Source organism: Centruroides sculpturatus, unplaced genomic scaffold (genome assembly GCF_000671375.1).
Source record: "Centruroides sculpturatus isolate CEXI.00-Female unplaced genomic scaffold, Cexi_2.0 scaffold597, whole genome shotgun sequence".
NCBI lineage: Eukaryota > Metazoa > Arthropoda > Arachnida > Scorpiones > Buthidae > Centruroides > Centruroides sculpturatus.
In genome coordinates this window covers 300,385-319,178 of record NW_019384690.1, presented here as the reverse complement: position 1 = coordinate 319,178, position 18,794 = coordinate 300,385, and the positions used below count along the sequence as shown (strand labels likewise).

Here is an 18,794-nt window from a genome sequence, read left to right as displayed (position 1 = left end):
ATAAACCCGGTCGAGCAAAGTTTCTCAACTTGTCCGTTTAAAAATGGGAAGGGTCCTTTTTCGCGGGCTAACTCGGCTGAAGTTAGGTAAGCGGTGGTGGCGATTTTTTCAAAAACTTGGTCGATTAACTTGAGCGATTGACTCGATCCGTAGCGTTCGCCTTTTCAAATTAAAAAGTCGTGGAGACCCATTACGCCCATACCAACTCTTCTCTCTCCAAGCGCTTGGTGACGGTTTTCTTCCAAAAAATAAGGTGTTTCGTCGATGATGTTATCTTGGAGGCGAACGCAAACGTTAACAGTTTTAGCCAGTTTATCCCAGAGAATTTCGCCGCTTTGGTGTTCAATCATATTCGCCAAGTTAATGGCACTCAAATTGCAAACCGAGTAGGGAGCTAGCGGCTGTTCGCCGCAAGGGTTGGTACAGACAACTTTTTGGCCGTAAGCCTTAGCGTTTGTCATTTTGTTAGCTCGGTCAATGAAAAATACGCCCGGCTCAGCTGAGTAGGTCGCGCAAAAGTTGATTAAGTCCCACAGTTCGCGAGCTTTAATGGTTTTGTAAACTTTGACGGGATAGCCTAACTCTTCCCACTTCCGAACATCGCCGATTTCATGCCACTTTTCGTCGTAAAACTTTTTCTGCTCCGGCGTTAATTTCTCAATGTCAGGAAAACGCAGCGACCAAAGAGCGTCTTTTTTCACCGCTTCCATAAACTGATCTGAAATACCAACCGAAATGTTGGTACCAGTCAAAAACTCTGGTTCAACTACTTCGTAAGAACCGCCTTGCTCTAATTTTGTGATTGCGCTTTCCTTCAGATCACGCGGAGCCTGGCTCTGGATAACTTGCTCTAAAACTTTGCGCTCAAAGTCTGACAAAGGTTTTAACTTCAACTTGTCGTTAGCTTCCCGAACGATGTCTGGATCGGGAAAGTTGTCGGCAATCCACTTCAGAATGGGCGCCTTTTGCATCTTGGAAACGATGAACTCAACAATGTCCGGGTGTCAGTCGGCCAAAATTATCATCTGAGCGCCGCGACGTGAACCGCCCTGTTGAACAAGGTGGGTCAGCATAGCGATGTCGTTGAGCCACGAAACCGCCCCGGAAGATTTGCCTCCAACTGTCAGAGCAACCGTGTTTTTGGGTCGAAGCGTTGATCCGTTCGTTCCAACACCGCCACCACGCGACATAATTTCCATCACATTTTTACGGTGTTCGGAAATGCCTTCCCGCGAATCGCGTGGCATCGGCATCACAAAGCAGTTGAAATAAGTTACGTTGGTGCCAGAACCAGCTCCGTACAAAACACGTCCAGCCGGAACAATGTTGTTAGCGGCGATTTGCTGGTAAAACTCTTCTTTTCAAGTTTGACTTTCGCTAGCTCCGAGCGCATTCGCTACCCGACGGGCAATCTGTTCAAAGTAAATCTCAAGCGGTTTGTTCAAAGTTCCCTTTTGAACTTGGATCACCCCGTCCTCGGTCGGATGGTAACTTGGGTCAATTTGATTGATGTATTCGTTTTCAACTTGAATAGTCACTAACTCGTCTTGAATGTCCAGTACGTAAGCGGTTCCTAAGGTCGGGAACTTGACGTCGTACTTAATTTTGGCCACTACCAAATCCCCAACGGTTAAAGTTTTGAGTTTAAGGTCCTTCTGGGAATAACGGTCTAGCATGACCAAGCGGCTAATTCCCTCGTAAGTTTTGCTCATCTCAGGACTAACCGGAGTTAAATGGGGAAAGTGCTCGGCGATGGCTTGGTTAAGTTGACGTAAATATTTTTCAGAGTAAGTAACTGGGGGTGTTTCAAGGGTAGTTGTGGGAACAGACATTGGTTGGGGCTCCTTAGCGATTGGTTGACAATTTACAACGAAGTTGTGTACCTAATATTATGGCTAAACGCGGGGCAAGATAGCAAAAAGTTAGTCTAAAATAACTCCTGGCTCAATTTACTTTTGATTAAGAGGCGGATCCGTCCTGCGCTTAGCGCTGGCTATAAAACTGACCTTATCAACGTCAATTTTACGCTCCTTAGGGAGCAGAAAATTGGCTGTTATACCGGCAAAAATCGCGATTGATGTGGGCGAAAACACGATGGCAACCTGGTGTAAATTCCAACCCAAAATTGCCCGACCAAGCCCGACTACTAACATAATTGAAACGATAAAAATGTTGCGAGCTTGGTGAAGATCAACTTTCTCGTCTAACATAACTTTTAAACCGTTGGTGCCGATAAAACCGAAAAGAATTAACTCGAGACCGCCTAAGACATGGGTCGGAATGAGGTGTAAAACGGTTGAAATTACCGAAACAAACGACATCGCGATCGCCATTAACGCTGCCAAGGCAGTCACGTAAACCGAAGCCACCCGCGAAAGACCAACCACGGTCGTGTTTTCTCCGTAGGAAGTGTTAGCCGGACCGCCGGCTAAGCCGCCAACCATGGTGGCTAAGCCATCTCCCAACAAAGTTTTGTGCAGTCCGGGCGAAGTGCTTAAGTAGTCGCGCCCGGTAATTTTGCCCAAAACAGTGTGGTCGCCGATGTGTTCAGCGATCGTCGCCAGAGCCATCGGCATCATAATTAAAAGCGGCATCGGCGAATAGCTTTGCTTTTCTCCCACAACCTGGCCGTTCAAGAGCGCGTTAGAAAAATCGGGCAGCCCAACGTAATTGCTCGCGCTAGTCCAATCCACTTGCTGGTACTTAGTAAACTCGGGCGTCGCGTGCCACGTCGAAACAATTAGCGAAACAACCAAGCCGATTAGCATGGCGCTGGCGATCGGCACGAGTTTCATTTTGCCACGGCAAAGCAAAACGATTAGCATGGCGCTGGCGATCGTGATTAGGGCAACGCCGACACCCCACCAGTCTATGTTCCAGTTGCCTTTTTCAAAAATGCCACCCTGCTGCGAATCTAACAAAAAGATGTGGTTAATCGCCACCGGCGCCAAACTTAATCCGATGATGATTATCATCGGTCCTACCACGACCGGAGGAAGTAGTTTTTTAATTCATTTGGTGCCAAAAAGATAAATAAGCAGCGCCACTACGCAGTAGACGACTCCGATGCCAAGTAGACCTAAAAACATGCTGTTACCATAGAGCGGGTAAAGCGAGCCCATCGTGCCGATGTAAGCCACCGATGAACCTAAGTAAATCGGCACTTTCGCCTTGGTAACCGCGATGTAAACTAACGTCCCAACTCCGGACGAAAAAAGCGCTACATCAACTCCGATTACTTTGGTTTGTCCCGACGGATCAGCGGTTAAATTAATTAGCAAGGGCGTTAAAACGGTCGCGCCAAACATAGCAAAAACATGCTGGAAAGACAATATGATCCAAAACTTCAAAGACGGACGATCGCGCACATCCAAAACCATTTTGGCAACAGGAGCGCTCTGAACAGAGATCTTTAAAGTTTTCGTTTCCGGCACATCTATCTTTCTCTAACTCCCCATGGTACTCCAATTAGAAATGTCAAATTCGTTAGATTTTATTAACTAAGCGCTCGTCTGCGGTAGAGAAAAACTTCATAACCCGCGCCACGGAAAAACAACTTTTTTTGGTACTTTGATAAGTCAATTTTTAAAAAAATGTCGCCCTGAGCGGCGGTGTCAACTTGCGAAACATATATTTCTTGAGCGTAAGAATAAAACTGCTCGTAAACCGATTTACCACCGCAAATAAAAACGTCGGCCGGGCTGTTTTCAAACTGCTTAAAAAGTTTTTTAACTTCGGCGGTGGAATTTAAAACGTAATTCGCCTGCTCAAGCGGCTCATCGCTTAGCACGTAGTGGGTGCGGTTTTTAAGTGCGCCAGGCAAGTTAATAAAAGTGTTTTTGCCCCAGAGCAGACTTTGTCCCAAAGTCATGCGGCGGAAAAAACTTAGCTCAGCTGAGTTTTTCCAGGGCAATTGCTGGCCTTTGCCGATTAACCAGTTAGGACCAACAGCCACGATCATTTTGACCATTAAACAGCTACTTTCGCCTTGATCCGAGGGTGGGACTGGTAATCTAGCAAAGTGATGTCTTCAAACTTGAAGTCAAAGATTGATTTTACCGCTGGATTAAGAGTTAGGCGGGGTAAATTGAATGGTTTGCGACTTAGTTGCTCGCGCGCTTGGTCCAGGTGGTTTATGTAAAGATGCGTATCGCCGGTCGTGTGGATAAACTGGCCCGGTTTAAGACCGCAGACTTGGGCGATCATTTGGGTCAGCAGAGCGTAAGAAGCGATGTTAAAAGGGACGCCCAAAAAAAGATCAGCCGAGCGTTGGTAAAGATGGCAAGATAGAGTGCCTTTTGAAACGTAAAACTGGACCAATAGATGGCAGGGAGGCAAAGCCATCGCCGCTAATTCAGGAGGGTTTCAAGCGCTCAAAATTAGGCGTCTTGAATCAGGTTGGTGTTTGATTTGCTCAATCAACTCTGCCAGTTGATCGACGCCGCCAAAATTACGTCATTGCCGACCGTAAACCGGTCCTAAATCCCCCCATTTTTTCGCGAAAGATGGATCGTTTTTAATTTGGTTAACAAACCAGGATAAGTCGTGGTCTGACTGGTAAAACTGACTCTGCTGGTAGCGCTTATAAGGTCACTCGTTTCAAATTCGCACACCGCGATCAACTAAGTACTTGATGTTAGTTTGGCCGCTAATAAACCAAAGGAGCTCGTGCACAAGACTCGGAAAGTGAATCCGTTTGGTAGTTAAAAGCGGAAAACCTTCGCTCAAATCGTATCTCTGCTGACTCCCAAAAACACTTAGTGTGTCAACTCCGGTGCGACTTTTTTTACGCTGACCGGTGCTGAGAACATGTCGCAACAATTGCAAATATTTCTCCATGGCGCACTTATTATCGCAAAGATAGCGGCTATAATGCCTAGATGATATTAAATTGAGACCAGTACTTCTTAACTTTGGCGCTTGTTTCCGGTTGGAGGTCTAAAGACCCCAACACCCAAGTCGGAGCAGTTTTAGTCAACGAGCACAACCGCGTGATCGGGCTCGGTTACAACGGCATGCCTAAGGGCATGGACGAAGTTTTCCCTTGGCAAAAAGAGGGTCAAAACGCCCATACTAAGTACCCCTACGTGGTCCACGCCGAAATGAACGCGATTTTGAACTCAATCAAAGACACCCGTAACGCCAAACTTTTCACCTCGCTTTTCCCGTGTTCAAACTGCGCCAAATTCATTGCTCAAGCCGGCATCAAAGAAATTGTCTATCATGACGATAAGTACGACGGCAGCGAAGACAACTTAATCGCCAAGGGAATTTTTCGGAAAACCGAGGTTCTTTTCCGGGCTGGACCGCGGGTTGAGCTGACGATCAAGACCGACCAGTTATGCGATAATTTAAGTGTTATAAAAACTGAAAACGAAAGTGAGACCAACGATTAATGTACCAGTACCGTGCTCGATTAAAAAGTTCCCAAGAAATCATCGCTGAAAGTCACACTCTTGAAAACATTGAACACCAAATCATCGCCTTCAGACGCGCTCAACTGCAAGGTAAGCACACTAAAATGAATGAACCAGTCGAAGTAATCCACATCTTTCGCAATAAAAAACAAGGCACCGGTAAAGAGGTTCTTGTCAAAATAGTTTAGACAATTATTTGCCCAAACAAAAGGAAGCAAACATTTTGTCAAGCAACTGATAGTGATCGGCCTTCCCGTTCACATTCGCCAAATTTTTGTAAGCCTGGTGAAGATCGACAATCACGACGTCGAAAGTTTGTCCGGCTCGCAAAGCACTCAGTCCGTCGCTAAGCGCCTGGCGCGCTTTGGTAATCAGACTTAGTTGGTGAGCACTAGTTAAAACGTGGAGATCGGACAAATCGGATTTTTGGCATTTATCTTTGATAGCTTGAACTAGTTTTTGAATTTGCTTCAGTTTAGCGCTGACCAAAACCAAATCTTTTTGATGGCTTGACTCGGTGATCAAATCCGACTTGTTAAAAACTTTTAAGTAAATTTGGCTAGGCAAAACGCGTTTTTCGATTAACCGATCGGAACCAGTTGGGCCGGCCTTGGCGTCAATGACATGCAAAACTAAGTCGGCTCGGTCAAGCGTTTGGTAACTTTTGCTCACACCAGTTTTTTCTAGTTTGTCAGCGGTGCTGCGAATGCCGGCTGTGTCGCTTAACTTAAGCAAAACATCACCAACCACCAACTGTCCTTCGACCACGTCCCGGGTCGTGCCTGGCACGCTTGAAACAATCGCTTTGTCTTGGTCAATTAAAGCGTTTAACAAAGAAGATTTACCGCTGTTAGGGGCGCCAACGATCGCGACTTGCAAACCTTCGTAAACGCTTTTAGCGTAGTGCGACTCTTTTTCAATTAGCTGCAAAGTTTTGAGCAACTTGCTGACGACCGGAATTAGTTTTTGGTCGCTAATTTGCTCAACATCGTCGTGCTCTGGATAATCAATGTTCACTTCACAAACCGCGATCAAATCGCTCAGTTCACCAAGCATGTTTTCAATTAGTTGACTAGTTTGACCAGTTAGTTTATGAGCTGAAATCTGGGCTTGTTTGAGCGTCTTAGCAAAAATTAAGTCGTGGATGGCCTGGGCCTTAATTAAATCAATCTTGCCGTTCAGAAAAGCCCGGTGGGAGAATTCGCCGCGGTTAGCAAGGCGAGCCCCCTGCTTGAGAGTTAATTCCAAAACTCTTTGAGCGTTGACCACGCCGCCGTGAACGTAAATCTCAGCCATGTCTTCGCCGGTAAAGGAGTTGGGTGCTTGAAAACTGGCCACCAAGACTTGGTCAACGTTTTGGTCTTCGTCTTTGATTCAACCAGGTTTAATGCTTTGGTGAGCGCCCACACAGCCGCTAAAAATTTGACCAACCACTTTAAAAGCGTCTGGTCCCGACAAACGAATAATGGCGATCGGTTGGTTAACCGGCGCGCTGCTTAAAGCGCTAATCGTGTCAAACATCTGCTAATTATAAACTTGGTTAGTTAACTAGCGACAACGGTCCGGTCGCGCTTACGTTTGGATGACTTTTTGCGGTGGTTGACAATTTTGTGAGTTATGTAGACTTCGAATATCCGCCAAAGTCCGCCGACAATCCAGTAAATTTGAATGCCAGCGCTAAAAATTACCGCTAGGAAAACCATGATGAACATGCTAATGTTCTGCATTTTGTTGTTTTTCTTCATGGCCGCTTTTTGGTAAACGTTGATGCGCAACTTGTCGCGCCGACGAGTTAATAGACGCGGGAATAATTGGGCAAAGAGTTGGGTACCGGCGGCCAGCATAATCAATGGTAAATACTGGAATTGACCCGACAGAAGTTCTCGCCACGAGGTAGCCGAGAAGTTAATACCCAACCAGACGGTTGATTTAATTTGCTGGACTCCACCGATTACCCTTCAAATCGCTAAGAAAATCGGCATCATTAAGAATAAGTTGGCAAAAGCGCCGAGCGGATTAATGTTCATTTTTCGGTAAAGTTCGGCCTGCTCTTGCTTCTTGCGATTCTCCATTTGTTTATTGCCTTCGTAGGGCGCGTACTTGGCGTCAATGATCGCTTTCTTGGCTTGCATTTCCTGCATCTTAGTTTGTTGCATGGTTGATTTAAAAGACAAAGCAAAGATGATAATTCGCGAAATGACCACGATCGTTACAATCGCGATTAACGTCTCCCAGCCCGCCAGCAAAGGAATGGCCGAAACGGTCATGGCAAAAAGTTTTCCGATTGGAAAAACAAACAATCCGTAAAAAGGTCCGAGCGACCACGCTTGGCCCCAGCTCACAACCGGGCGGTAATCGGTTTTTTCGTAGCCAATTAACGGCATGTAGTTACTTTTAAGGATCAATTTATCCTGCTCGGGATCTAAGTTCCCCCCTGATTTAAAGCTTTGGAAATCGCCGCTCACGCCGACGTAACCCAAAACGCTAACTAGGGCGTTTTTCTGCAGAATGTAAAACCGTTCAATTTCCTTAGGCGCTTTTTCGTCGTTGATGTTTTCCACGATCGTGCGCGGGTCTTTGCTGATGAAATCTAAGTAAAAGGGGTTTTGACTGAAAAAGTGGTTCAGAAAAGCGATGTTAAATTGGTTACGAGGTTGGGCGGATTCTTGATCATCATCGCCCAGTGCCACTCACTCTTGACCGCTTTTTTTGTAAAGTCCAATCCCAACCTGCCTGTAATCGGTTTTGGTTTTGCCCTGAACCCAAAACTTAATCTCTTCCAGCGAACTAACGCTGGTCTGACCGCCCAAGTTGTAAACCTCGGCTAACGAAGACAAAAGGGCGTAGTTGCCGCTGCCCGAAAATTGGTGAATTTTGCCCTCTGATGCTAAATCGTCCACGTTAGAGCGAACCACAAACGACTCGTTAATTCCTTGCCAAGCATCAGACAAACGTAAGTCTTGGCGCTGGTTTTGCGTCCTAATCGTTTGGTGCGCTTTTTCTAAGACCAGTTCACCATCTTGATCACGCTCGTCTTCCCGGAAAAAAATGTTGCTGCTGGCGTTGGCGCTAACAAAATAAACCTCGTCAATTTGACCAATTTCAACTTTTCTTTTGTCCAGCGAGAAACTAGTTACGTGCGGAGAGACGCTTTTTTCACTCGCGTAAATTTCAAAACCGCGACTGACGTTATCATCAACTTTAATGAAGAAAGATTGTACGCAGCCGTACATTGAAAAGAAAAAGAGGGAGAAGTAGATGAAAATTCGCAAGAACTTGGCGAACGTTTTAAATTTCTCGCCGGCTGTTTTCTTATCTCCGTCGGCGCTTTGTTTAAATCAATCGTAATTTTTTGATCTTTGACCGTAACTCACGCTATAACCTTTCAAAAATTTGTTTCACAGCTTGGGCTTTACCTTGGAAATCCAACGGCATAAAAGGTTTGCGGATAATTAGAACAACGTCGTAATTTAACCGAAAAACTTCTGACATTTGGGAAAGGATTTGGCGAACTTGACGACGGTAGTAGTTGCGCTTAATCGCGTTAGCTACTTTCTTGGAGATCGAAATTCCCACCTTAAGATTGGATTGATTGGGTCGGTAATAAAGCACCAGGTACTTAGTCACAAACTGTTTTTTGCTAGCAATTACGTCTTTGAACTGTCAGTTTTTTCTGAGAACAAACTTTTTATCCATTACTCGCTTGAGACAGTTAATTTTTTCCGTTTTTTTGCTCGTCGAGCAGACAAGACCTTTTGACCGTCACTGGTCGACATGCGCGCCCTAAAACCGTGTGTTTTAGCACGTTTGCGTTTATTAGGTTGGTAAGTTCGTTCCATAATCGACTCTGTTCCACGCGCTAGGCGTTAATTTAACGTAGTTATATAAATAATGACTATACCAAAAAACTACCGAAATGTCCAACACCAATTATAGATACTAACCGACGTAGGTTAAAATGAAAACTGTTTTTTGGTTGATGTTTGTTTCCACAAGTTAAAATGTGGATAAACCCAAAAAAGTCTTTAAAAACGAGTTAAATTAGGTTGATAAGTTGGTGGAAAACTAACTCTTTTCCTGTGGTTAAGTTAATTTTTAAGTCGGTGGTTTTTTCTCTCTATATGATGGTTTTAGACTTAAAATGGTTTTCCTATGCAACGAGTAGTTTACCAACCTGATCAAATTGAAAACAAAACTAATTCAGCTTCGCTAGTTAATTATTTGGAAGGTGTGATCGGCGACGAAATTATTCTTAACTCCTTTATCCGGGATTTAAAAATAATTAGCACCACTCCGACGCACGTTTTAATTGAAGTAAATTCACGCCAAGCGATTGAACTAATTGAATCTGAATACAAAGAGGTTTTTCAACACGCGATTGAAATAGTTTTTAATAAGGTGTTGGGTTACAAGTTGATTTGAAAAGGTCAACAAATTTCCCTGGCTGAAAATGTTTTGCCAGCCCCTTCTAAAAACATTAATCCGCGTTTTAATTTTGATAATTACGTGGTTTCAAAGTTCAACCGCGAAGTCGTTCAAATAGCCCAAAAAATCATCGCCCACGTGGGACGGTTTTCGCCTTTCTACGTTAGTTCAAAATCGGGATTAGGCAAAACTCATTTACTCCACGCAATTGCCAACCAAGCTATCTTAAGTGGTAACTCGGTTATCTACATTGAACCCAATAAATTTACCCGGGATGTCACCCAAATTATTCGTAAAAATCAAGACATTATCAGTTTTACCGAAAGTTTTTTGAAGTACGACTACTTGCTTTTTGATGATATCCAAAACTTGGGTGATCGCAACATAACACTCGGAGTGTTGTTTAACATCATCAACCGACAAATTGAGGAACAAAAACAAATTGTGATCTGTTCCGACAAATTGCCCAACGAGTTGCATGGTTTTGAAGAAAGGTTTATTAGTCGATTTTCTTCGGGTATATCCTCCATTATTCAAGAACCAGAAATTGACGATTTGATCAAAGTTTTGGAATTTAAAATTGAGCAGGAAAATCTTAACCCCCAGCAGTGGGAAAAAGATGCCATTCGCTTTATCGCCCAAAATAACGCCTATTCAATTCGTTCGTTGGAAGGAGCGGTTAAAAGAGTTTTATTTTTTGCCGAAAGCAACTCTAAAATCAAGTATACCTACACCGTTATAAGTAACATTTTCAAAGACTTAGGTGGTGACTTAATTGAAATGACACCTTTGAGAGTTTTAAATGTAATTTGTGATTACTACAAAATTAACCGCAAAGATTTGGTTGGAAAATCCCGCAAGAAAAACTTTGTGGCAGCTCGACACATGGCGATTTGATTGATCCGTAAAATTAACAAACTTTCTTTCAACGAAATAGGCAAAATTTTTGGAGGAAGAGATCATTCAACGATCATCTTCGCGGTCAAAAATATTGACCACCTAATGTCAATCAACAAAACGATTAAAATCGCCGCGCGTAACATTGAAAACAAAATTAAAAATAGCGGCTAGTTTTCCACATTTTTTCCCCGACTTTATCCCCATCATAAATCCCTTTATAGCGTCTTTTTATCAATTTATCCCCTAAACTAACATTCTTAATATTAGTAATTAACCAATAACATAAACTTAACTAACTTATTTTTGAATTGACTCAGTTTAACTAGTAAAATTAAATTAACTTTCTATGGTAATCAAACTAGACAAACGCAAATTTGAAAAACATCTTGTCAATGTTTTAAAGGCACTCGATAGCAATGCCCATTTAATTGCATTGAAAGGTATTTTAATCACCGCTTTACCTGATCAAGTGCAAATGTTAGTTTCAAACGGAAATTTATCAATTCAAGAAACAATTCCAACTGATGAATCGTTGCAAGTGATTCAGACTGGCAAAATTTTAGTGCCGGGAAAGTTGTTTGTTCAGCTAATTAAAAAACATAGTTCGCCACTCGAGATGAAGGTTGAAAATAAGCAATTGGTTCTAAAATCACAAAATTTCTTTTCTAATATCAATCTATTAGATGTTTCTGAGTACCCACAAATTAGTTTTGAAGTTAGCGGACAAGAGATCGATGTCGACGCAAAAATACTTCGGGAAACAATTAAAAACGTTGCTTTTGCGGCTTCAAATCGTGATACCAACATAATTCTCAACGGCGTTAATTTATTGATTAAAGATGACCAGTTAATTGTCAGTGCGACCGATACTTACCGAATTGCCCGGGAAATCATTCCCATTAAAACTAACCAGACTTTTAACATCACAATTTTGTCGCGCCATGTCAAAGACTTCATCCCCGAGTATGCCGAAGGTTTGATCAGACTTTGTCTCAAGGAAAATAAAATCGTAACATCCTACCAAACGACCCAAGTTTTACTCAAATTAATCGACGGCATTTATCCTAACGTGGGTAAAGTGATTCCGAGCGAGTTTACTTACCGCTTAGAAATTGAAACTAACGAACTGATTAATCTGGTCGAAAAAGCTTTGGTTGTTTACAAAGAAAGTTCAAGTTTAAATTCTCTCTGTTTTGTTTTAAAGCCGCAGGAATTAGAAATACTTGGTCGTGAAAATGAGATTGGTCACACCGAGGTTAAAAGTAATAACATCAGTTGGAACGGACCAGATTTTAGAATTACTTTCAACGGCAGTTATTTAAAGGAAGCAGCCAGTCGTTTCAAAGGTAAAGTGGCACTCCATTTCTTGGAAGTGGAAAAACCTTTTGTTTTAAAAGGAAATTCCAACCCTAATTTAGTCCAATTAATTCTTCCCCAACGACAATAGAGGAAAGAGTGCCGTTTTGACGATTAGAAAACTTTTAGACCAAAAAAAAACGTTATCTGCACTAACCCTGCGGGGGTGAGTTATTTCTAACCGGGGAAATAACAAAATTAGATTTTTAATTTTTAACGATGGTTCAACCGTTAAAAATCTTCAAGTTGTCGCCAAAAAAAAGCTTGAGGATTTAGAAAAAATTAAAATTGGCCAAGCGGTCGAAATAAGTGGAAAAATTAATTCAACCCCCGGCAAACCGCAACCAATCGAATTAGAACTCGAAAATTTTCAAATTTTAACTAACGTTGACGAAGAATTTCCGATCCAAAAACAAGGTATTAACCGGGAAACCTTGCGCAAGTTGCCCCACCTACGTCACCGCACTAACTTGTTTCGCGTGGTGATGTTAGTTCGATCAAAATTGGCTCAGGAAATTCACCGCTTCTTTTGGGAAAACAACTTCCTTTATTTACAAAGTCCAATTATCACCGCTAACGACGGAGAAGGGGCTGGAGAAACCTTTTTAGTCGACAGCCCAATTCATAAGAATTTTTTCAAACGCAAAGCTAATTTATCGGTTACCGGTCAGTTGCACGCCGAGGCTTACGCGACTGGTTTTCAAAAAGTTTACACTTTTGCGCCCACTTTCCGAGCCGAACTTTCCCACACAACGCGGCACATCGCTGAATTTTGGATGGTTGAGCCAGAGGTGGCGTTTTACAACTTAGACCAAAACATCGCTCTGGCGGTTCAAATGTTAAAACAAGTTGTTAATAACACCCGTAAGCAGTTAGAAAGCGAATTCAAATGGTTAAGGGAAAACGTACCAAACCAACACCTTGATAGTTTAGACAAACTAGTTAAGGAGGAAATACCGACCATTGATTATCGTCAAGCGCTTGAAAAACTCAACAAAATTCACCAGCAAACGGGACTAAAAAAAATTTCTTTTGGCCAAGACTTGAGTATTGAGCACGAGCGAGCGCTTTGCGAAAAAATTTACCAATCTCCGGTGGTAGTGATCAACTACCCTAAACAAATCAAAGCGTTTTACATGCAACTCAACGAAGATCAAAAAACGGTTGCTAACTTTGATTTGCTCGTGCCCGGGGTCGGAGAACTGATCGGCGGTTCGGTGCGCGAAGCTGATTACCAAAAATTGACCAAGCGACTTAAGGAACTAAAAATCGCTTCCCAAGAGTTAGATTGGTACCTTGATCTAAGACGTTTTGGTGGGGGTAGATCGGCCGGTTTTGGACTGGGATTTGAACGTTTGGTGATGTATGTTTGCGGTCTTGACAACATCCGCGACGCCATTCCATTTCCGCGTACTCCGGGAAATTTAAGAATGTAAAAGAGCCAACTTTTTTATCTTATAATGTTGTGGCGTTTGATTATTGGAGAAGTAGCTCAACTTGGTAGAGCACTTGGTTTGGGACCAAAAGGTTGCAGGTTCAAATCCTGTCTTCTTCACCATATGGGGGGTTAGCTCAATTGGCTAGAGCACCTGATTTGCACTCAGGAGGTTGTGGGTTCAAGTCCCATACCCTCCACCATGGCTCTGTAGCTCAATTGGTTAGAGCGCACGGTTCATACCCGTGAGGTTGTGAGTTCGATTCTCACCTGAGCCACCAAATGGTCACCATTTTTCGGACCTATAGCTCAATTGGTTAGAGCAACCGACTCATAATCGGTTGGTCACAGGTTCGAATCCTGTTGGGTCCACCAGGGCAGATGGCCGAGCGGTTGAAGGCGCCTGTCTTGAAAACAGATGTACAGAAATGTACCCAGGGTTCGAATCCCTGTCTGCCCGCCATACCACGACCAATGTGCCCGAAACAGTTGTGCCTAACTCCGGGCATTTTTACTTTTAAAATGCAAAAAGAAACTATTCGCCGGCAAGTTCGCCAAAGAATTAAAGAACTGGCTCCAGAGACCAAAACCAACCACGAAAAAAAGATTTTTGAGCGCGTTATCAACCATCCTTGGGTTCAAAATGCCCGCGTAATCGGTCTCTATTTTCCGGTTGGTCTGGAAGTTAACAGCAAAGCCCTGATTTACAAATTAATCCAGAGCGGAAAAGAAGTCTGCTTACCGCGGGTTGAGCCTGATTTGGGAATTTCAATGCGCTTAATTAATTCGATTCACTTTTTGTTTGACAAGTACCGGCAAACCCGCCAACCCAAGTCCGACTCAACCATCGTTTTAGCCCAGGACATTGACGTGATTATTCTGCCCGGACTAGCTTTCGACCGTTTTCTAACTCGACTAGGAACTGGCGGCGGACATTATGATCGCTACTTAGTCCAAAATCAGCGACTTAAAAAAATTATGCTTGCTTTTGACATTCAGCGAATTGACACTTTGCCCAGCCAAGATCACGATGTTAAAGTTGACCTTGTCATTACCGAAAAGCAAACTTATTTGTCTCCGGTATAATCTCGGCAATAAAAGCCATTTTCTTCTCTGACATTGACAACACTATTTACGATTTCCGTCAGCAACTTCACCCCCAAACAATTCTTGACGTCAAGTGAGCGTCTGACCGCGGGGTTGCGTTAGTTTTTGCGACCGGCAACGGCCTAACCAACAACGTCCGATCGCTAGTAGAAGAATTTAAAACGCCCTATTCAATCCTGCTTAACGGCTCGCTTATTTACGATTGAAAAAACCAAAAAACTCTTTACAAACAAGCCATCCCCGATCACCTTTCCAAGCGATTGGTTGTCGAGGCCAACTTTCACGGAGTGAGCGCGCAGTGGTGGGAGGAGAAAAAATTTTATTTTTCAAACCGATCAGATCCGCTCAGAGTTGCCAAGACGCGTCGCTTTATCCAAGATTCAAAGATTAACTTTGCCGATCAACCAACCGGCTTGGTTCTCAAAGTTGAACTAATTGGTCCGCCAAACAAGATTGACCAAATTTGTGATCTAATCTCCGATTGGCCGCTCAAGTTAGTTAGGATGCTGCCGCGCCGAGTTGAAATTGTTGCTCAGCAAGTTAACAAAGCCAGCGCGATTAAGTGATTTTGTAAAAAATTTAACCTTCCGATCGGTAAAATAGGTGTGATTGGCGATTCACCAAACGATCTTGAAATGCTCAGTCTAAGTCCAAATTCTTACGTTGTCGCTAACGCGGGCCCAGAGATCAAGAAAAATGCCGGTCTAATTGTCAGCGACTCGCTTCACAACGGAGTCGGTCAAGCGCTGAGACATTTCGTCGAAAAAACACTGACTGTTCTCAAGCCGTCTTAGCTCAATCGGTAGAGCACTTCCATGGTAAGGAAGGGGTAGCTGGTTCGATTCCAGTAGTCGGCACCATATCTTCCAAGATCCGGCCGCTCCCACGTGGAGTGGCCGATTTATAAACGATGTTATTATTTCATTATTAGTCGGATAGTTACTCAAGTGGTGAAGAGGCAGCATTGGAAATGCTGTAGGAGTTTAAAGCTCGCGAGGGTTCGAATCCCTCACTATCCGCCATTTCGCACTCCGCGACTCCCCGAGGATTCATGCAAGTAAAAATTAAATCTCACAGTTCTATTAACGAATTAGAGCAAGTTCGCTTGGACAAATGCGCCAAACTTAGAGAGCTTGGTTTTAATCCCTACCACAAAAGTTTGCCAGTTCAAGACAACCAAAAAAGTTTGCTCAAAAATTACGCGCACCTTAGCCAAGAAGAGTTAAAAAGTCGCGCCGCTAAAACGACCGTGGCGGGTCGCATCACTTCCATGCGCGGTCCCTTCTTGAATTTAAACGAAAAAGATCAAGCTGTGCAAGTTTATTTAGTCAAAGATTTAGAAGAAATTCAAAGCGTTGTCAAACTGCTTGACCTAGGCGACATTATTTGGGTCAGGGGCATTGTGATGAAAACTGGCATCGGACGAATCGCAGTTCGAGCTCAACAAATAAAAGTTCTCACCAAAACGCTCCGACCAATGCCAGAAAAATGAAAAGGTTTAACTAACGTTGAAGAGCGTTACCGCCACCGCTACTTAGATCTTGTCAGTAACTCGGAGGTCCGGGATATTTTTTGAACCCGCAGCCGCCTTATTTCTTGGATCAGAAGTTACTTTGATCAGCAAGACTACTTAGAAGTTGAAACTCCGATTTTACAGTCGGTTTTAGGCGGAGCAGCAGCCCGACCTTTTTCAACCTACCATAACGCCCTGCACCAACCTTTTTACCTAAGAATTGCGACCGAACTACCGCTTAAAAAACTCTTAGTCGGCGGTTTTGAAAAAGTTTACGAAATCGGTCGTCTTTTTCGTAACGAAGGAATTGATACGAGCCACAATCCCGAGTTTACTTCGATTGAGTTTTACCAAGCTTACTCGGATCTTGAGGGCATGATGCAGCAAACCGAAAGACTTTTCAAACATTTGGCGTCTAAACTCAAGCGCGACAAATTTCGTTTCCGCGAGCATGAGATTGACTTGAAAAAGCCTTTCCAACGTTTAAAGATGGTTGACGCGGTTAGCAAAGCGACGGGCGTTGATTTTAGCGGGATTAGTTTTGAAAAAGCTAAGCAAGTCGCTCAAAAACATAAGCTAAAAGTTTTGCCCTACTTTAAAACTGGCCACATCATTAACGAATTGTTTGAACTTTTGGTTGAACCAAACTTAGTTCAGCCCACGTTTGTGACCAATTACCCAGTTGAGATTTCACCCTTAGCTGCCGATTGCGACCAAGACCCAGGTTTTGTTGACCGGGCCGAACTTTTCATCGCTACCAAAGAGTTTGCCAACATGTTTACCGAATTAAACGATCCGACCGAGCAGTTGGCTAGGTTTGAGAAGCAGTTAGTTGAACGGCAAGCGGGCAACGAGGAAGCTAACGAAATTGATTTTGATTTTATTAACGCTTTAAAACACGGAATGCCACCGGCTGGCGGTTGTGGGATTGGGATTGACCGTCTAGTTATGCTTTTCACAGAACAAGACTCAATTCGGCAAGTTTTGCTTTTTCCGCATTTACGTGCTAAGGGAAACCAAGATGTCTAAGTATTTTGTGTTTGACATTGACGGGACGCTCTTAAACAGTCAACGCCAAATCAACCAAGCAACTGTGCAAGCGTTAGTTAAAGCGCGTCAGAAAGGGCACAAAATCGTTTTTTGTTCCGGTCGTCCCTACGCTAACTTACGAAATTTGTTCTCCCAGCGTCCGCTGGTTGATTACCTAGTTTGCAACAACGGCAGTTACATTTATGACGTTGGGAAGGAAAAGTTTTATTTTCAAAAAAGTTTGCCTGCTGATGTAGTTCGGCAAGCGCTTGAGATTGCAAGTTCGCGTTGCCCACTCGTTACGCTTCACACTAACAAAGCGCCTTACCGCGGCATTGTTTGCACCAAACCACTCCGACCACCCTGGTTTGAACAAGTTTTGCGGACTGAAAGGGAAGTTTTCCAAAGTAATTACGACCTTAATCAAAACGACCTTTTAACCAAAGCCGAACAAGAAAAAGTTATGCAAGTTGCCTTTCGTCTAGATCAGCACAACGCCGAAAAGTTGGCTAAGGAGCTGAGCGCCGACTTAGGACAGCAAGCTAACATTGCTATCGCCAACCAAACTTACGTGGACTTAAATCCGCCCGGCGTCAACAAGAAAACGGGTCTCGAAGATTTATGTGCTTTGGTTGGTTGTCAGTTAGACAAAATGATCGCCTTTGGCGATTCGGACAACGATTTAGAAATGCTTCAAGCGGTTGGGAGTTCTTTTGCCATGTCTAACGGAACTGTGCGCGCTAAAGCGATTGCTAAAACGATTATTGGCGACAACGATTCGAATGCAATCGCCGACAAAATAGTTGAAATTATCGGATAATTAGTTTTGAGAAGAAAGGAAGCCAATGACGCTGTTTGAAAAAATTATTCGCAAAGAAGTTAAAGCTAAAATTATCTATGAGGATGACCGTGTAATGGCTTTTAAGGACATTCGACCAGCTCGTCCTGGACACTTTTTGGTGGTGCCTAAAAATTTCTCAACCAACTTAATTGACATCGGTTCCAAAGATTACCAGTACTTAATGAACAAAGCGCGCGAGTTAGCTTTAGAGACAGTTAAAAGCATGCGTGTTTCAGGTTTTAACTTAGTCGTTAATAACGGTCAATCGGCCGGTCAAGAGATTATGTACACCCACGTTCACATCATCCCTTCTTTGATTTAGATAAGCGCTTCAAACTAAGACGCTTTAAGTTTTGCTATCATTTTTTTACCACCGGAATTTGTGGGCTCAGAACCTGGTCAGGACGGAAACGGAGCAGCCATAACGAGCAGCGAATGTTCGGTGGTGTTTTTTATTAATCTTTGTCGTCTTGAATGTAACTCAGACCGCGGTCGATGAGGCGTTTGCGTAAAAATTCGTTGTTAACCGTAATCCGAATGTTTTTGCCGCCTTTATCTTCTTTGTCGGAGAAATACCGCTGAGCTTCAGTGTAAAGCGAGTCGTCTTGAGAATAAAGAATTCAAGCCGCTTGGTCTTCTAAACCTTGGAAAAGCGATCCTTTGAGAGTGATTTTTTCTTCTTTCCAAACCGGCATAATGCCCAACATTTGGGTTAATTGGAAAACTGGTTCTTTTTTAGATAGAAACTCAATGTCCTTAGTTACTAGATCG

The 18,794-nt window shown here is 43.3% G+C and overlaps 7 protein-coding genes, 5 non-coding genes and 1 pseudogene across 12 annotated transcripts; 10 read left to right on the top strand and 3 right to left on the bottom strand.

Annotated features, from left to right (window-relative positions):
• Nucleotides 1–1,949: 1,949 nt before the first annotated feature.
• LOC111627246 (uracil permease-like) lies at nucleotides 1,950–2,975 on the bottom strand. Its single transcript, XM_023370816.1, has one exon. It carries the CDS (start codon nucleotides 2,973–2,975, stop codon nucleotides 1,950–1,952), a length of 1,026 nt encoding a protein of 341 aa, XP_023226584.1.
• Nucleotides 2,976–3,969: 994 nt separating this feature from the next.
• On the bottom strand, nucleotides 3,970–4,839 carry LOC111627245 (thymidylate synthase-like). Its single transcript, XM_023370815.1, is given in 2 exon segments — nucleotides 3,970–4,555; nucleotides 4,601–4,839. Coding segments are annotated over 2 exon segments (825 nt in total).
• A 176-nt stretch (nucleotides 4,840–5,015) lies between these two features.
• On the top strand, nucleotides 5,016–5,396 carry LOC111627244 (annotated as a pseudogene).
• A 213-nt stretch (nucleotides 5,397–5,609) lies between these two features.
• LOC111627243 (tRNA modification GTPase MnmE-like) lies at nucleotides 5,610–6,713 on the bottom strand. Its single transcript, XM_023370814.1, has one exon. The coding sequence runs from the start codon at nucleotides 6,711–6,713 to the stop codon at nucleotides 5,610–5,612; it is 1,104 nt and encodes a 367-aa protein (XP_023226582.1).
• A 2,856-nt stretch (nucleotides 6,714–9,569) lies between these two features.
• Nucleotides 9,570–10,739, top strand: LOC111627242 (chromosomal replication initiator protein DnaA-like). The gene is made up of 2 exons (XM_023370812.1): nucleotides 9,570–9,731; nucleotides 9,936–10,739. Exons 1-2 carry the CDS (start codon nucleotides 9,570–9,572, stop codon nucleotides 10,737–10,739), a joined length of 966 nt encoding a protein of 321 aa, XP_023226580.1.
• A 349-nt stretch (nucleotides 10,740–11,088) lies between these two features.
• Nucleotides 11,089–13,534, top strand: LOC111627241 (asparagine--tRNA ligase-like). Its single transcript, XM_023370811.1, has 2 exons — nucleotides 11,089–12,088; nucleotides 12,345–13,534. The coding sequence occupies exons 1-2, from the start codon at nucleotides 11,089–11,091 to the stop codon at nucleotides 13,532–13,534; spliced, it is 2,190 nt and encodes a 729-aa protein (XP_023226579.1).
• Nucleotides 13,535–13,579: 45 nt separating this feature from the next.
• Trnap-ugg lies at nucleotides 13,580–13,653 on the top strand. Its single transcript has one exon. It is a non-coding gene; the product is annotated as a tRNA-Pro (tRNA).
• A 6-nt stretch (nucleotides 13,654–13,659) lies between these two features.
• Nucleotides 13,660–13,733, top strand: Trnaa-ugc. The gene has a single exon. It is a non-coding gene; the product is annotated as a tRNA-Ala (tRNA).
• Nucleotides 13,734–13,737: 4 nt separating this feature from the next.
• On the top strand, nucleotides 13,738–13,811 carry Trnam-cau. Its single transcript has one exon. It is a non-coding gene; the product is annotated as a tRNA-Met (tRNA).
• A 20-nt stretch (nucleotides 13,812–13,831) lies between these two features.
• On the top strand, nucleotides 13,832–13,905 carry Trnam-cau. Its single transcript has one exon. It is a non-coding gene; the product is annotated as a tRNA-Met (tRNA).
• Nucleotides 13,906–15,424: 1,519 nt separating this feature from the next.
• Trnat-ggu lies at nucleotides 15,425–15,497 on the top strand. The gene has a single exon. It is a non-coding gene; the product is annotated as a tRNA-Thr (tRNA).
• A 194-nt stretch (nucleotides 15,498–15,691) lies between these two features.
• On the top strand, nucleotides 15,692–17,182 carry LOC111627240 (lysine--tRNA ligase 2-like). The gene is given in 1 exon segment (XM_023370810.1): nucleotides 15,692–17,182. A coding segment is annotated over 1 exon segment (1,491 nt).
• Nucleotides 17,183–17,645: 463 nt separating this feature from the next.
• On the top strand, nucleotides 17,646–18,002 carry LOC111627239 (endoribonuclease YBEY, chloroplastic-like). The gene has a single exon (XM_023370809.1). The coding sequence runs from the start codon at nucleotides 17,646–17,648 to the stop codon at nucleotides 18,000–18,002; it is 357 nt and encodes a 118-aa protein (XP_023226577.1).
• The last annotated feature ends 792 nt before the right edge of the window (nucleotides 18,003–18,794 follow it).

Bases quoted from the DNA above. Each gene is read 5' to 3' on its own strand.
- LOC111627246 (XM_023370816.1), bottom strand. From the start codon at position 2,975: ATGATAATCATCATCGGATTAAGTTTGGCGCCGGTGGCGATTAACCAC.
- LOC111627243 (XM_023370814.1), bottom strand. From the start codon at position 6,713: ATGGCTGAGATTTACGTTCACGGCGGCGTGGTCAACGCTCAAAGAGTT.
- LOC111627242 (XM_023370812.1), top strand. From the start codon at position 9,570: ATGCAACGAGTAGTTTACCAACCTGATCAAATTGAAAACAAAACTAAT. The intron at 9,732-9,935 runs GTAAATTCACGC...GTGGTTTCAAAG, and splicing joins CGACGCACGTTTTAATTGAA to TTCAACCGCGAAGTCGTTCA.
- LOC111627241 (XM_023370811.1), top strand. From the start codon at position 11,089: ATGGTAATCAAACTAGACAAACGCAAATTTGAAAAACATCTTGTCAAT. The intron at 12,089-12,344 runs GTAAAGTGGCAC...AAAATCTTCAAG, and splicing joins AGCAGCCAGTCGTTTCAAAG to TTGTCGCCAAAAAAAAGCTT.
- LOC111627239 (XM_023370809.1), top strand. From the start codon at position 17,646: ATGCAAGTTGCCTTTCGTCTAGATCAGCACAACGCCGAAAAGTTGGCT.